Source organism: Pieris napi, chromosome 11, assembly GCF_905475465.1.
Source record: "Pieris napi chromosome 11, ilPieNapi1.2, whole genome shotgun sequence".
Taxonomy (NCBI): domain Eukaryota; kingdom Metazoa; phylum Arthropoda; class Insecta; order Lepidoptera; family Pieridae; genus Pieris; species Pieris napi.
The window spans coordinates 2,462,332-2,478,022 of NC_062244.1; the positions used below are offsets into that span (position 1 = coordinate 2,462,332).

Consider the following 15,691-nt stretch of genomic DNA (forward strand, 5'->3'; position numbering starts at 1 on the left):
TATGCAACAGTAACTCTTTCCTGTCTTTTGATATACGAGGTGAAAATGGCATCCCCCATAGACTAGGATATGTTGGACTCCACTCACTTCAGAACCCTGCCCTACGATTCTATAACTCACTTTTCAAACTCAAACAGCCGTTTTCGCATCGGCGGCCGCTCTCAAATCAGTCGTGAAGCAGTCATTTTATGATTTGACATTCTGATAAACAATAAACTACAAGCTCCCACCTTTTCAGAATGCCAAATCATAAAAAAAACTGCTTCACGACTGATTTGAGAGCGACCGCCGATGCGAAAACCGCTGTGTGAGTTTGAAAAGTGAGTTACAGAATCGCAGGGCTGTACTGTGCTGAGTGAACGAAATCTACTAACACCATCTGGGTTCTCCTGCACTGCTGCACTAAGAGGCTCTCTGACCTCTCTCTGAGGGAAATTGACCTCTCGCCCTGTTCTGGATTATATTCCTTCGAAATTTACCTGCATCTGCACCTTCAAAGTATTAAACGAAAAGAGATATATTTTCAAAAGACGTCTTGGGTAACATTTTTTTCCGTGGTGTTTGGTAGTTTGTTTTTAATGTGTTGTTCATTTGTTTTGTAAATAAAAACTAATAAGTATGTATCGGCAGCTAGGTGTGGGGTACTGGGTTCGATTCCCGGTTCGAGGGCAAGTTTTAATTTAATTTAAATTTGTACTCGGCTTTTGGGAGGGTTGTGCGGTACCGGGCGATTGCCTAAACCGTACATGGAGGACATGGTCGAATTTCTAAGTCAAAAGCACGAATTATTATATATGCACAAACCATGCCAGAGCCATATTAAAAAAAAAAGTATGTATCGGAGTTTTGCAATTCAAATTATAGATATTGACTATTATGTTAAATACAGTTTTAAACATAATTTGCATAAACAATTAAATACACATATTACTAGCTGTGTCCTGCGGTTTCACCTGCACCTTGGAACATTCCTTTGTGCCCCGGGCGGGAGTTTGTGTACGTCAGGGAGGATATTTGTTCTCGCCGCCTCTGGACGCTTGAAGTTACCCTCTGGCTAGGCGTAGACTGTAGACCATCCGTGATTCTACGTGTTCCTATAGGTCCCATAGCGTAAATGCCGAAACTGACCGAGGGCAAAGTCTAAGCACATTGCCAGATTTGGCGAGAGATTGGCCCGCCTCTCTTCGGAGACTCAATCCTTATGGTCTCTCGCCAAAGCTGTCCAAAGGAATTTCTGTCGGGATGGAGGGGTCCACCCCTGCACACGGGGGATATCTCTTCGCGTCCAACTTGACTTTAGAAGACCAGGAGAGGTCACAAACCACCAAATTTGTTTAAATGCTTTGAGCCATATTAACGTAATGGTAATACGATCTGCGCGTGGTGCATGGAATGCGTTTGAAACTCGACGCCTTGTGTCAGATATTGTATCTCCGATAATTTATGACACGGTGTAAAACAAATCAACGGTCAACTTATTTAATTTTTGGAAAATAGCATCTCTATTTTAAAACTAAGGTATGCAAAATAAATATGTACATAATTTGCCTTGTAAAATGATAAGATGTATTTATGATGGTATGTAAATTATATAAAGATACATGTTGAGTGGTAAGTATATAAGTGAATTTGAATGTAAATATTTCGAGTTAGTTTTTGTAGTTGTATAACTGGGAATCGGTAAGGATTAATTTGTATGTTATAATTTGCTTTGCCTACATTACATGGACTATTATGTAATGTTAGTTTTTATAAAATTTGGTAGTAATTTAGTTATTTTGTAGGCTTCTTAGAATGTATCCTTTTTGTTCATACAAACATATTTTTTCTCTTTGACGTGACAACGTCTTATAATTCGATGGAGCCGGCTGCACGCACGAAAAAACATGACTCATGCGGCGTTACTTCGCTCTGAGGCGTTACATTTAAGGCTTGAAGTGCAAGCGAGAGCTCGGAACGAGCTGTATTGTGTACCTGTATTTATACGTACAAATAAATGTAACTTGATCAATTCAATTCCATTTACCTCCTTCTCTATTTCCATACAAAATATCTATGAAACAAATAAAGTTAAAATTTTCTTTTGAAAAATGCAACCATTCCATCAGTATTTTCTTATGACATTGTCACGTTCAACTATCGTCAGTAAACCGACTTTACAGACAACCGATTTTTTTAACCTAATATCTTTGTCAATTGTATTAACCGTAATTAAAGAATCTCTTCTTCTTCTCATGCCACTTTATTGCTAAAGGTTGGCTGTTAACAACTTGACTAGGCCGGCCTACAACTTGCCGGGTATCTTGCGCTAGTCTAAAAACCTCGGCGGTGTGATTCCGGTCCACGCCCGTGCGTTTCGAAACCACGACTTCTTCATTCTACCAGCCCGTATCTTGCCTTGAAGTTTGCCGATCATTATAAGCTGCAACAAGTCGTATCGCAAAACGTGTCCGAGATATGATCTAGCCTAAGTCTGAAGCTGGTTTACACTACTTACCCAGATTAATATTATCTAGGAAAACAACAAAAACTAGAAAACATTTCTGAATATCACCTAATTTATAAAGAAACCGTATCCGTAACCGTAGTGCAAAATTAAGGCCATTTAATCTACTATATAAAAATAAGTCGGGTTTTTCCTTCCTGACGCTATAACTCCAGAACGCACGAACCGATTTCCACGGTTTTGCATTCGTTGGAAAGCTCGGGCTCCGTGAGGTTTATAGCAAAGAAAATTCAGAAAAAAATCAACAGAAAAGCGGGATCACCAAACGAAATGTTACATAAAACGAAGCCATCTGGTGGCGAAACGGAGTTCGCCGAGTTTGCTAGTTATTTTATATTTTGCAATTTATATTTTTTTAGGTTAGGTAGATTTAAATTATGTAAATTTTGGATAGTCTAGTCTCCTACAATATATTTTTGCATCTCATAACATCGTGGATTTGATCGCAAATAAAGAAAAGTTATTTTTTATGTAATAGGAGGCAAACGGCCAGTAGGCTCTCCTGGTGTTAAGTAATACAGTCGCCCATAGACACTCACATTGCCAGAAGGCATTCTTGAAGGACCCTAAGTCGAATTGGTTCGGAAATACTTCAGTGGGCAGCTGGTTCTATACAGTGGTGGTTAACAAAACGCTCAGTGGAAATAATTCGTTTAAAAATCACAAAACCTGACTAAATAATTTATTTTAAATGTGATGTACTGTATGGATAATATGCCCCTCTTTTTCAGCTTAAATGAAAATGCTTTTATTACTTTTTTTAATGGGAATACATGGAACTATTGGGGACCGTGTATGCAACAAAGAGTGTACATGTATTGGGAACTACTTGAAAGCAGAAGAAACTAATTTAACTGTGTCAGAAGCGTTTGGGAAATATGACATTACTCCTAAATATGTACCAGTCTCCCCAAAATACTTATTAGAGGTATATAATATTTATTTTATAAAAAATCTAATTTTATTTTTGGAACGAAGTTCCTTATCGCGCGTTGTGAAAGGGGGCTAGACGGAAAAAATTCTTACTACTTTTTTTGCTATTTGCTATATACACCGGTTCTCGTCCGATCACCGATCCGATACCAATTAACATATAAATTAATAGAAAGGAATTTCGTTCCATCCGGGTGTCCCTTGACACCTCTAAAGTTTTTTAAACTATTAAGTTAACCTAATCTAAACTAGCACAAAAACATATAGCTCTTCCCAAAAAATAAAAGACAAAACAACAAATTTTAAACTACTTTAAATATATTAAAGTGTCATTAAAATTTAAATTCAGTATTAATAGATACACAGGCAAATCTTCAGGTTCAAAGTACCCAGGTCCAAAAGCATTTCCCAAAACTTTTTTCTGGTTCTGGTCGCGCTAGAATCTGCAAGTTGTTGTAGCATCTTTTATTCATTACCTGCACACTGCAATATCATCTCCGAATCGTGACTCAGATATCCGATATTTATTTTGAGTAAATTTTGATCAATTCCGCTCATTACCATTTCTAGAGCTGTTAAAGCAACTTGGGTGAAATAGAGCACCTTGTCGGACACCTCTTTCAATGGGCGTTTACTTTAAAAATTAGTGGCGACACCAGCCTTGGCACGATTTATGTATCCGTTTCGCGATAAATTTTTTTATTGAAGGCAAGTAGGCAGCCTTTTGGCGTAAACGGTTTCGACTTTGAGATCTAAACCGATTTCTTTACTATTTGTATTAACAGTACGAGCGAGTATTAATTGCGCACATAGAAAGAAAAGCCCATTGGTGCACCGCCGAAGTTTGAATCCACGACCTCAAGCGTCCCACGTTAAGCAGGCCATCACTCCTCAAAACAATATCTTAATAATATAATTTGTTTTATTTTTAGGGAAACTTGGTTTTAGCTGATGTTTATCTAGGTAACTTTGTACCGCCAATTAGAACTGTCGAACCAGAGATAAAATATTCGAAAGGGAAAAATTATGTTAATTACACCATATTTATAATAGGTAAGTTTTTATTTTCTACAATTAAAAATACAACCAGTAAAATCAATATATGCAGGCTAATAATTATTGAATTTAAAAATAAATGTACAGAACTTAAGTTTGTCATCATTTCTAGAGAAGCTAAAACTATTTGGGCACATTTCGTTCCCTTGTCAGATACCTCTTGCAATAAGCGTCTTACTGTATACTAAAAAAACAGTCTTGGCCTAAGATTTCTATCTCTGTCTGTTTCGATCATTTGCTTTATTCTAATAGGCAAGAAAGTGTAGTAGCCTTTTGTGCCTGACACACGCCGTACCCTCACTTAAATAATATTTTTCAGATATAGACGGTCCGGGCTGTGACGCTTCAAAAAGCTACCTAGTCAGCCTTACTATAAATGTACCCAAAGGCGACAGTAACTTTATATTATCTAGAGACTCTCTTGTACCTGTGAGCCCACCCATGGTCAAACTTGGCAGCGGAATTCATCGGGTAGTTGGGTTGTTGTACGAGCAGAAAGGATGGATAAACCCTGATACAAGAGAATTATTTGAGTGAGAAATAAAGTATATTCTTGAGATTATAATAATATATACTCAGTTTGTATCATAGATAAATATAGAATATGTGATTCATATTATGGGTATTGAGTATTTCTTTTTCAATTTAAGTTGTGATATAAATATGTTATTTAGTGCAGTGTCTAACTCTAACATTTAGCGACTATTAACAAATGAGTTGCGTAAGTCCTGAGTGATTCTTAACAAAAAGATTCACTTAATGTAGGTTGATTTAGCTAAACGCGATGGTACATTCTGCATAACTATTTATATACCTAGTCCATATTGTAATTTGATAATGAAAATCGAAAGAAGTTTTTAAAATAATATACGTGTTCTAAATTCATATAACATAGACTATATATAAGTATAGCATTTAAATGGCCCTCATGACTTCAACATTTCATCAAAACCCAGAAATCCAGGTCAGGTATCTTATAGCTTAGAAAAAGACTACTTGATTGTAGACGAAATAGATATAAATAAAAAATATACTATGTATATATATAACATATTTCGAGTGCTTTATAGTAGTCAGAAAGAAATGTCTACCTGTTTAAACAAACGTTGAGTTTTGTAATTAATTATAGCCGTTAATTAAACCTATAAAAACTTTTTAGGCTGGCAAGGACAAGAATTATAAACCTCTCGGACTTCACAAAGAAATACCACCTTGTGGACCTCGTAGCTGGCAACTTCTATCGGACTGAACTCGACTACTGTGCCAACTGGAAGAACGAAGATCAGGACGATGATGTAAATGAACGATGTGAACGATTGTGTAAATTCGTCTCCTGTAAAGATGTAAACGATGATTTAAAATGCAATCATTAAATAAAGATAATGTAAATTTATTTGTCCAATTTTTATTTCGCCTACATAGAAAGCTGGTGAAGTATGCCGTAATGAGTTTGTTTCCAAGAAGGAGCACATTACGCTAAAGAAAGTTTTATTCAGAAATCCTTGGCAATATTTGGGACACCTATATTGAGAGGACTAAAATTAACTTATGTTGTGTCAGGGACATGAAATGTTATAAAATTGTTCCTCTCCCATAGTTATTATTATTATTATTTTGTGGTTGCTTGTTTAATATTTTCTTGTGATGTCATATTTTCTTGTATAATTTTAGGCGTTGTTTTAGAACTAATAAATACATAAATTAATATATAGTGAAAAAATCTAGTGACAAGTTTCGCAAACCGAGAAACCTATCGCACTAAAAGTCATATTTAATCATTTCTTCAATTTCCTGGCTCTGTGGTAACTTAGCCTTGACTACGTTTATTTTTAAGCAGTTAGTTGATGCTCATTTTTTTGGTTTAAACGGCACAGTGAGTTGAGAGAACTAAATTTGTAGGTTCGAACCCCAGCTGTGCTCACATACTTTATGTCTATGTTCAATATTCGCTTGTACGGTGAAGGAAAACATTGTGAGGAAAACGATATGCCTTACAGTCTAAGGCTTAGACCACTATTAAGAAAAATCATTATGAAACGGATACAGAAATCTTCGGGACCGACAGCAGATTGCAGCGCCATTGGTGTGTCTGCTGGTTCTTCCTTTTATTCATTTAGGTAACACAATGTATGAACGTCAATAAAGAAATACATATTAAATGCTTCTAATTTTACATTCTCTGCCAGTTCTCAAATCAAAGGCGTAGAACGGATCAGAAGAACTGGCAATAAACTTTTGATTTAAGTGGAATTGGTTCGGTGGTGCACGGAAAAAGCTGCCTTAAAAATACTTAGTTCTGGAACGACGTGGAAGTATCGTATTTCGTATTCTGCCTCGACGTCCGATGATCTAACCATCATCGCTATATTATTTAAATTATCAACACTTATTTAAATACGAAATCCTTATTTCCATATCATTAATTCTAATAGCGTAGTATAAAAACCATTCGGAATAACAAGGTAAAGTAATTAAATTCCTTAATGTGAAAGTTTTTACGTATACGTCTAAAATGTGTTAAAATAACTCTCGTCAACACAAATTTTCTAATTAAGTCTAAAATTCAGATTAGTCCACTGTTTTCCAACGTGGGGCCACATCCCACAAGGGGACGTTTTTCATTGTTTTTTTTTTTAATTTTGATCCATCTGCAATCAGCCTCTTGGCTTTTTTCAATTTTTATGAGAAATGATGGCAATTAGGGAACGCAAATCCAATAATGTTTTATTCCCTTCGTAATTCGTAAACTGTCAGACTTCGGCAAGTTTCACCCTTTTCGCCCATCATTGTTTTGAAAATTTATTTACTGTGTTTCATTAACAATTTCCTAGTAAATTCTTACTTAAGCCTGTCATTTAAGTGTCTTAAGTGAACAATTTAATTTTTAATTTTAAAATTTATGTAATTTACTTAGAGGCCCAAAAATGGTTAGGAAACGCTTTTTGCCGATGTATGTAGCGTAGGGTCAATTTTGCCTTGTGACCCTTCAGGCAGTGTTGGCATATTGTATATTCAAATTCAAATTCAAATTCAAAAATCATTTATTCACGTAGGTAACACAATGTAGGGGAGCGTGGGGCTAGTTGTAACAATTTTAACAAATAATTGAATATCATGAAGTGTATTGGCTAAATTACTACTAAATCGTTCTACTTTGATCGATACTCTAACTATTTATCTATGAAGTCTAATCGAAATATTATCAAATTTACAGGCAACTATCTCACAATTGTTATTTTTTGAAAAAAAGGGAAGTGTTACAACTTACCCCGTGGTTGGAGCTAGTTGTAACATCTGCTGGGGCAAGTAGTAACAACAAAAATGACACCTTCAATTGTTTAATTTTTTCACATCTTGGATCATTTTGCTTTGTATATAACAAAAACCAACTAGGTATTTGTATAATGTGTGTTTTTATGAAATAGTTAACTGGAAAAAAATATAATCAACAAATTAAAGATTTAAGATTTTAACTATCTTCCTAATTCTGTACTGAAGTATTAAGTGCCATGTTGACATGATATGTACTTATATCATGTCAACATGGCACTTATTATACATCCATGCAGTCTGTGCTCTGTTCACGTAGTTTTTAAAAGGGCCGTAGACTCCTACATCTCCTACATGTTGCAAATTGTGGGAGCAATGGGAGGGAAACTATAACATCATAACATTGTTTTCTTTGGTTTTTTCGACAACTGCAATATTCACATGTGAGCCATGATTATCGAGCAGTAACAGAACTGGCTCTTTCTTGGTAGGCGTGCGTCTTTGATAAAATGATCTACAAAAATCAAAAATTCTTTATCAGTCATCCACCCTGAAGAATTACCAGCTCCAATGCAATCTTGAGGTCCACCGCGAATGAATATTTCTGAGTATTTAAGCCGGGGAAAAATGAACATCGGCCGTCAGTAACTTACAGCAATCTGGGGGTAAATTGTAACATGTTACAACAAACCCCGAGGTTTTGTTACAACTAGCCCCTTGTTATAGTTCTTAATATTTATCACGATAACTATTAAATCAACTTAGTAATCTTGAAAACTGTTATACAACATCATAAATAGTTATATTTAGCATAAAATAAAATACATAAAACTTCAAAGCTACGAAAATAGTGAAACTAACCAAAAATTTACGTTAGTAAAATTATAGGTTACCTATCAACAATAAAGCGTTTGCACACACCCAATCACTGAGCCGCCTTTCGGGACCATGGCTGTGGTAAAGTGGCGTGGCACGTTATAAGTTTAAGATTAGGTAAAAAAAAAACGTGAATAAAATTCAAATTCCTATTGAAAAAGGTCTGTTACTATTTACCCCTGTTACAACAAGCCCCACGCTCCCCTACACTTGTGATTCGTCATTAAATAAATAAATATTAATGCTTCTAATTTTACATTTACTGCCAGTTCTCAAATCAAGGGCGTAGAACGGAAGAGATATCGACTCTTTGTTTCCAGTTAAATTAAAAACAGAACCTAGTACGTAATACATTTGATGATTCGATTTCTTGCAATCATTACTCATCATATACTTATATAATTACTAGCTGACCCGAGAAACATTGTTTTGCCATATATACTTTTTCTAAGAAACATTGTTTTAATAATAATAATAATAATAGCCTTTATTTCCAAAACTTAACTATAATAGATTAGAACTTTCATTGATTTTGAATTGAAAAAATTAACTTTTAACATTACGTAAAATACACTTTAACATTTAGGAATAATCATTTGCTTGTCAGGTTTTGGTTTGTCCACCGTTGGACATAGGCCTCCTCCATCCGTTTCCACTCGTGTCTGTCGTGGGCCAGGCGCGGCCAGGTGACCCCGGCGACGGCGGTGATGTCATCCGCCCAGCGCCGGCGCGGGCGCCCCTGTGGCCGGCGCGCGTCGCGCGGGTACCAGTGCAGCATTCTCTCGCTCCATCGGTTGTCGCACTTTCTTGCTGTGTGCCCCGCCCAACGCCATTTCAGGCGGCACACCATTTTAGCTGCATCTATTATTTTTGTTTTCTTTCGTACTGTTGTACATTGAATTCTGTCCCTAAGATTCAAGCCTAACATGCTCCTTTCGGCTGATCGTTGAAATGTTTGGATTTTCTTTATTATTTCAGCTGTAATAGGCCACGATTGGCAGCCGTGCAGTAGTGTAGGTGTCACAACAGAGTCCATCACTTTTTTCTTCAGTGATAAACTCATTTGAGACTTGAAAATGTGCTTGTGTGACCAATATGAACTCCAGGCTTTTTTAATTCTTCTCTCTACCTCCTCTATATAATGGCTTTTGAATGATATATTTTGACCAAGGTAGACATACTGGTCAACATATTCTATATTTCTACTGTTGACGGTTATACTGTATTTTATGCCATTTGTCATTATGCATGTTTTTTTAACATTGTTTTAGTTTAATAAAAATAACTGCTGCTATATTATAGCAGATAGGGTATATATGTGATAGGGTTTGATCGTAGAGGTAGATGAAAATGAAGGATTGTATATATTTTTGTATGTTGTATCATAAAAAAAATGTTTTTTGTATAAAAGTTAAAAAATAAATTTTAGGGTGGCCACCCCTTATCACTAAGGGGGTTTGAAAGATAAGAGAGAACGAACATTGTGACACGAGATTTTTTTTTTATTAGATTCATTTTCAGTATGGCAAGAAAGAAGGAAGAATTCAGTGCGAACCAGTTTGCAGAAACGATCTTCGCCCTTCGCCGGCAACTTAGTTTTTGCTGAATTTGTTGAATGCAATTAAAAAAAATACTACAATTTTATTGTAAAGTGATAATAATATTTCGTTAATAATAAGTTATTATTCCTATATAAAAGAAAAAAATGTATTAAATTTTACACAAAATTTTTTTTTGTCTTTACGTGTTTGCCTTTTCACCGTCGAGCTAATTTTAACATCAGGCGTTTATTAATAAGCGTTTGTGGAACTTGTTATAAAATTGCGTGATTGATTCAAAAACGGTAAATAAAACTTGACATTAGGATTAAAAGTAACTCCGGCTCACAAAAATGAAATTAAAAAAAATCAAATTCATATAGGTACACTTATGGTGCGTAAATAAGAAATATATATTAAATGCTTCTAATTTTACATTTACTGCCAGTTCTCAAATCAAAGGCGTAGAACGGACAATAAACTCTCCGCCACTCTTTTTAATTGCCAAGTTTTTTGTTTTACAAAATGTGTGTAAACATTACACCAAGTTCCACTTGACATTTTAGGTAATTAAATAAATAAAAAATAAAATAAATTAAAAACATTGATTTGTCCTCCACCAATAAAAGTACAATACAATAAAGTACCAACAGCCGCCAATGGGTACCTGCAACATCAAAAATGTTGAGGAAATAGTATGCTCATCTTTGGCGGTATAAATTATTAAGTCAAACCTGTGAAGATTTCAGTATTTTTTTCGTGAGCATTTGTTTTTCTCATGAATACAAAAAGTCCATTGGTGCACAGCCTGGGTTCGAACCTACGACCTCAGGGATGGGAGTCGAACGCTGAAGCCACTGGCTACAATTATTAGCTATAATTATTTTAATTAGTGTATGTCGTAATTTTATGTCCCAACACCAACTAGTATCTTTAAACAAAAGTCACGTTTACTCTATAAATCACATAATTGATAGTAATATAATCAATATAAGATAATGATAAGATGACTTATCTGTATAAAAATAATAAGTGATATAATAAGATGAGTATTTCATCTTGCGATCTGGTATTGTTCGTGGTTTTGTGAAAATGTGGAAATGTATTGGCCTGCTGCTCTTTTTAGGGCAATGTATTATAGTGAGTATATATTTTATTTAAAAATAATTAACTCAATATTATATTAACATTAATTAAATACACATGAAGAAGACTAAAGCGGGCCATAGACGGACCGCATGTTGCAGTCAAGACCGACTGCAATATGCGGTTTGCTCAGCAACTGCTCGAGCGGTCCGTGTATTGCGAATATGAATTTAGTATGGAAACTGCAGATCGCCGTGCGGCGACCGCTTAGAGCAGTCGGTATCGGCTGCAACATAGGTCCGTCTATGGCCCTCTTTATTAGTGTGACATTAAAATGTAGTTTGGTGATAAGTTCGTAGGCTGACACATAGATGGCGCTATTGTTATAATATTCATATGATTTATATTTAGTCCTAACCTTCAAAAGACACTTGTTTGAATTTTACAACTGTCGTACTATTAGTTTGTGTACCTCACAAATTATTCATATAGGTATAGTATTTTTAGTAAAATTTCTGTATGTTTAAAACATTATCACGTGAAATACTTTTCGCTGTCTGCCATATTAGAAACTGTCTCATTGCCGATTGACTTTCTGCGGCAATACAATAATTATATTAAAGTTATACAATTCTTCCATACACAGTTTGTTATCCATTAGATTTTTGTTTTATTCCTTAAGGTTACCTCGGAATCCAGCGAAACCCCAGGCACACGTAATACCAGGGACACAGAATGCTGCCCTTGTCCAGAGGGTAGAAGTGCTGATCTCACTGCGTCAGCGACCACCCATTTCAATGATGACTGCCCGTGCAAGGCACGAAGTGCCGATTCTGATCCTGCAGCATCAATTTTCACCCCAATCTTTCGTGCTGCTGGTCCACCAGCTAGGTAATTTATTTTCTTATATTGTGAGCAATGTTCGGTTATCAAATTGTGCTCTGTTTTAATTTATATAAAAGCCAGTTTCCACCGTGGAAGGTACTCAACTCAACCTTTAAATTTTTGCAGGCAAATACAACAAAATGATATGAAGCCTTTATTAGAACCGGAAGTAGGTCTTGCGTCCTCAGTACTTCAAACTTTGCGAGAAGCTACTGAAGAAGAATACCAAGAAGCACTGGCTAGAGATGCTGCCAGGAATGCTTTACAGGATGATATAAATAAACTTGTCAAAATTGTAGTGAATCATGAACCTCGAGAGGCTGATGCTGAGCCAGAAGCTTCAAACAGTCATACCGTAAGGTGTGTTGATCCTTTGGAAAATAATAACTTTTTGGGGCGCAGCTCTCTTGATTATCCTAGTATTGGACAAACGCCGATTTCGGACAGAATACGTGGCATTAATGAAGCTCAGAATATTTTTTATAGAACTTTGGATAAATCTAAAAACGCCAAATTTCCTGACAGCCTAATATATAAAAGACCTCTTCAAAACAGGTTAAAAACACCTCTTCTAGAACAAGATTTATTAGTTTCGCCTGCTGATAATTTAAATAGATTTGTACAAGCATCTGAAGACTTACCAGTTACGACTATATTACAAGGAAGAAATAACCTACTAAAGCAATTGGATTTAAGACATATATTTAATTTAGATAAAGTTACATCACTCGTTCCTAAAGAAATATTAAGTGGAAGGAATATTATATTACCAGAAAGGATAAACAATTTCCCAAGTAATTACCCTGAAAATGTTTTAGATGTAGCATCGGCTGAGACAGAAAATATAAAAAAATGTATAACGGAAGATAAACCAAATAATAGTGAAGGGTCTGTTACAACAAAAATATTAAACATTCTTCCAACACAAAGCAATGATAAAATTCAAGCAAAAGCCTCAGAAAATTTAGATTTTTATGATGAAAACATACGCGACGCTACAGTTGAAGAAAGTCGTGACAAGTTTAAGATGGTATTTTCACCTGACAATAACGGCTACAAGATTTTGCCAAGCTCCTTAGATAGTAAAGATGAACACCCACAATTTAAAACTGAACAGTTAACCTCACAAGATAATGATATTCCATCAATTAAGGGAAGTATTTTGAAAACTTTAGAAGACTTTAGGGAAGCAAATGCTGTCATGCATGAGAACTTAAAATCAAGTCTTGATAATGTTTTACAACTTAATTCAGCTCGTGTGGTATCAGATGGCGACTATAATACACAAGCAGTTCCTGTTACACTCGAACCTGAAGTATGGAATAATAAACTTGAAGAATCACCTAGGCTAAAACATGCCGACCACGACGCTCTTTTAAAAAGCTCTGATGCGTTAGTTTTAAACAAGTTAGATAACCAAAACCAGCAAATAACAAATTTACATTCAAATCGAGAAACTGATCAAAGAAATGCTGAAAGTGAGACAAAAACAGATATAATGGAAAAGGACAGCGCAAATACTGATACATGTTTGGTGTATGGCAATAGCCAAAGCAAAAATGCAAACAGTGATCTGAGTGAAATGAAAATGGCTGCAAGTGAACCATTCAATACGCGATACGGATTTTCACGAAAGTCACAAAACAATATAGAAAATAGAGCCAAAAATTCTCTTAATTTAAGGGCGCCAATTAAAAATGTAGAGGATATTAATTTAGATTTATTTGATTTTCAACCATTCTCTATGGATCAAGATAGTACAAGGAATACAATTAGTTCATTACCACGCTTAAACATGAAATCTTATAAAACTAGAATACCGATCCCTCAGTCATTGGATTTAAAACCTGTTAAGTTACAAAAAGCCTTTAGAAAGGGTAATGATGTACTGGGAGCTGTTTTAACAATTAAACCACATTCTGAAGGAAAAAGCAACAACATGGTATCATCTCAAAGTAGGAGTAGTGATAATATTTTTGAACATCCCTTGGGGATGCTACCAAGCTTTGATGATTTACGATCATTTTTAGAACATAGTGCAAAACATATACTGAAGTTCCCACACCTATCAAGAAATGTTGGAACAAATTTAGCTTCCCCGCTAATCAATATAGAAGATGCTGCAGATAACCTAAGAACATATACAGAAGATACGTTAAAAAACGTTCAACAGTCTTTAGGTAATACATTGCATAGCGTTCGGGACAGAGAACGAACTATAATAGGAGACGCTCTTCTTAACCCAAATGGCTTAGTTGAATCGTTATCTAAAAATAATTTGGATGTGAACGAGAAGCTACATGACTTACACATAAATCTAAATGATAGATTACAAAGAATATTTGACCAATCTAGATCATCTTCCAACATACAGCCACTAAACACACGGTATAATTCATATCCCAAAAATATTCCAATGCAAAGGAAACAAACAAATACAGACCATAAACTATTAAGTGACAGAATTTATGAAAATAGACCTCTTTCTAAGATACCTTCAAATAGAGACAGTAACATTTTGCATCGGAAGCTGCTAAATCCAAAAGCCTCAATACAGAGTCAAAGAATCTTCGACAATTCACGTGCAAATCTACCTGTTAGAAAAGTAGACAAACCGATTACTTTACAGAATACACGACTTAGCAAAACGGTTGAATCAAATCCCAATTTACAAAGAGTATTTCAACCCAAGGAATATAAAAGCGTTCCTTCTCTTACAGAAAAGAAAGCAGCGATACTAGAATCGCTTACTAACAAGAGGCCTTTATTACCAATTTTGGAAAAAAAATTATTAAACCCAACATTATCTAGAAGCACTCAACCCAACCGTAATTTCTTAACACGAAATACACTAGCACGTGAGCAAAAAACTTCACCTAGTGAAAGTGTTTATAATACTGCACCTATAGAAGAAACAGCCAGAGAAAGTGTACAAGTCAAAAACATCGATGATAAAAAATTTAGGGAACCACTGTCTCCATCATTTTTGAAAAAATCATTTTTACCTAACATCGCTGAAAACAACTTTTTGTCGAAGGTAAAAGACGCTGTGAACAGGGATACTCCAGTACATTCAAATATTGGAGATAGAAATGATGTAATACCATCCCCATCAGAAATTGTTAAGTCTGCTAAACCCCCAAAAGAGAATATAGCATTTAACTGTAAAATGGTTTGTGATAAGGCTTAAATTTATATGTATAAAGACTGCTATTAATAATAAAAATTAAAGAATAAAAATCATTTATTTTTGTTTCTCGAACTATAATATAATTACTACACTAGTCACGAGCTACATATTATGATAATGCATGAACTAACATATAACGTTTGTATATGTTTTTTGTCAGATTTGGCAATATGGCAACGCACTAAACCAATTTCTAATGATTGTCTTAATTGTTGGCTTGACATTGCTAATCTCAAATAGTTTTGATTATTTTTCCGACCCAAATATCGGCCAATAGAATTGCACCATTCGACGTCACGTGGTACAACCTACATGGTATTATACTGATAATTTTTTGTGAAAATTTTCTCT

The 15,691-nt window shown here is 35.1% G+C and overlaps 2 protein-coding genes across 2 annotated transcripts; both read left to right on the forward strand.

The window, feature by feature from the left end:
• Positions 1–1,628: 1,628 nt before the first annotated feature.
• Positions 1,629–5,888, forward strand: LOC125053959. Its single transcript, XM_047655594.1, has 5 exons — positions 1,629–1,680; positions 3,238–3,434; positions 4,372–4,492; positions 4,815–5,028; positions 5,655–5,888. Exons 2-5 carry the CDS (start codon positions 3,243–3,245, stop codon positions 5,866–5,868), a joined length of 741 nt encoding a protein of 246 aa, XP_047511550.1. The 5' UTR covers positions 1,629–1,680; positions 3,238–3,242; the 3' UTR covers positions 5,869–5,888.
• Positions 5,889–11,200: 5,312 nt separating this feature from the next.
• LOC125053870 lies at positions 11,201–15,384 on the forward strand. Its single transcript, XM_047655463.1, has 3 exons — positions 11,201–11,319; positions 11,948–12,156; positions 12,277–15,384. Exons 1-3 carry the CDS (start codon positions 11,272–11,274, stop codon positions 15,338–15,340), a joined length of 3,321 nt encoding a protein of 1,106 aa, XP_047511419.1. The 5' UTR covers positions 11,201–11,271; the 3' UTR covers positions 15,341–15,384.
• The last annotated feature ends 307 nt before the right edge of the window (positions 15,385–15,691 follow it).

Coding starts and splice junctions, on each gene's coding strand:
- LOC125053870 (XM_047655463.1), top strand. CDS start 11,272: ATGTGGAAATGTATTGGCCTGCTGCTCTTTTTAGGGCAATGTATTATA. Junction 11,320..11,947: donor TTTTAGGGCAATGTATTATA/GTGAGTATATAT, acceptor TTATTCCTTAAG/GTTACCTCGGAATCCAGCGA. Junction 12,157..12,276: donor GCTGCTGGTCCACCAGCTAG/GTAATTTATTTT, acceptor AAATTTTTGCAG/GCAAATACAACAAAATGATA.
- LOC125053959 (XM_047655594.1), top strand. CDS start 3,243: ATGAAAATGCTTTTATTACTTTTTTTAATGGGAATACATGGAACTATT. Junction 3,435..4,371: donor CCCCAAAATACTTATTAGAG/GTATATAATATT, acceptor TTTTATTTTTAG/GGAAACTTGGTTTTAGCTGA. Junction 4,493..4,814: donor TTACACCATATTTATAATAG/GTAAGTTTTTAT, acceptor AATATTTTTCAG/ATATAGACGGTCCGGGCTGT.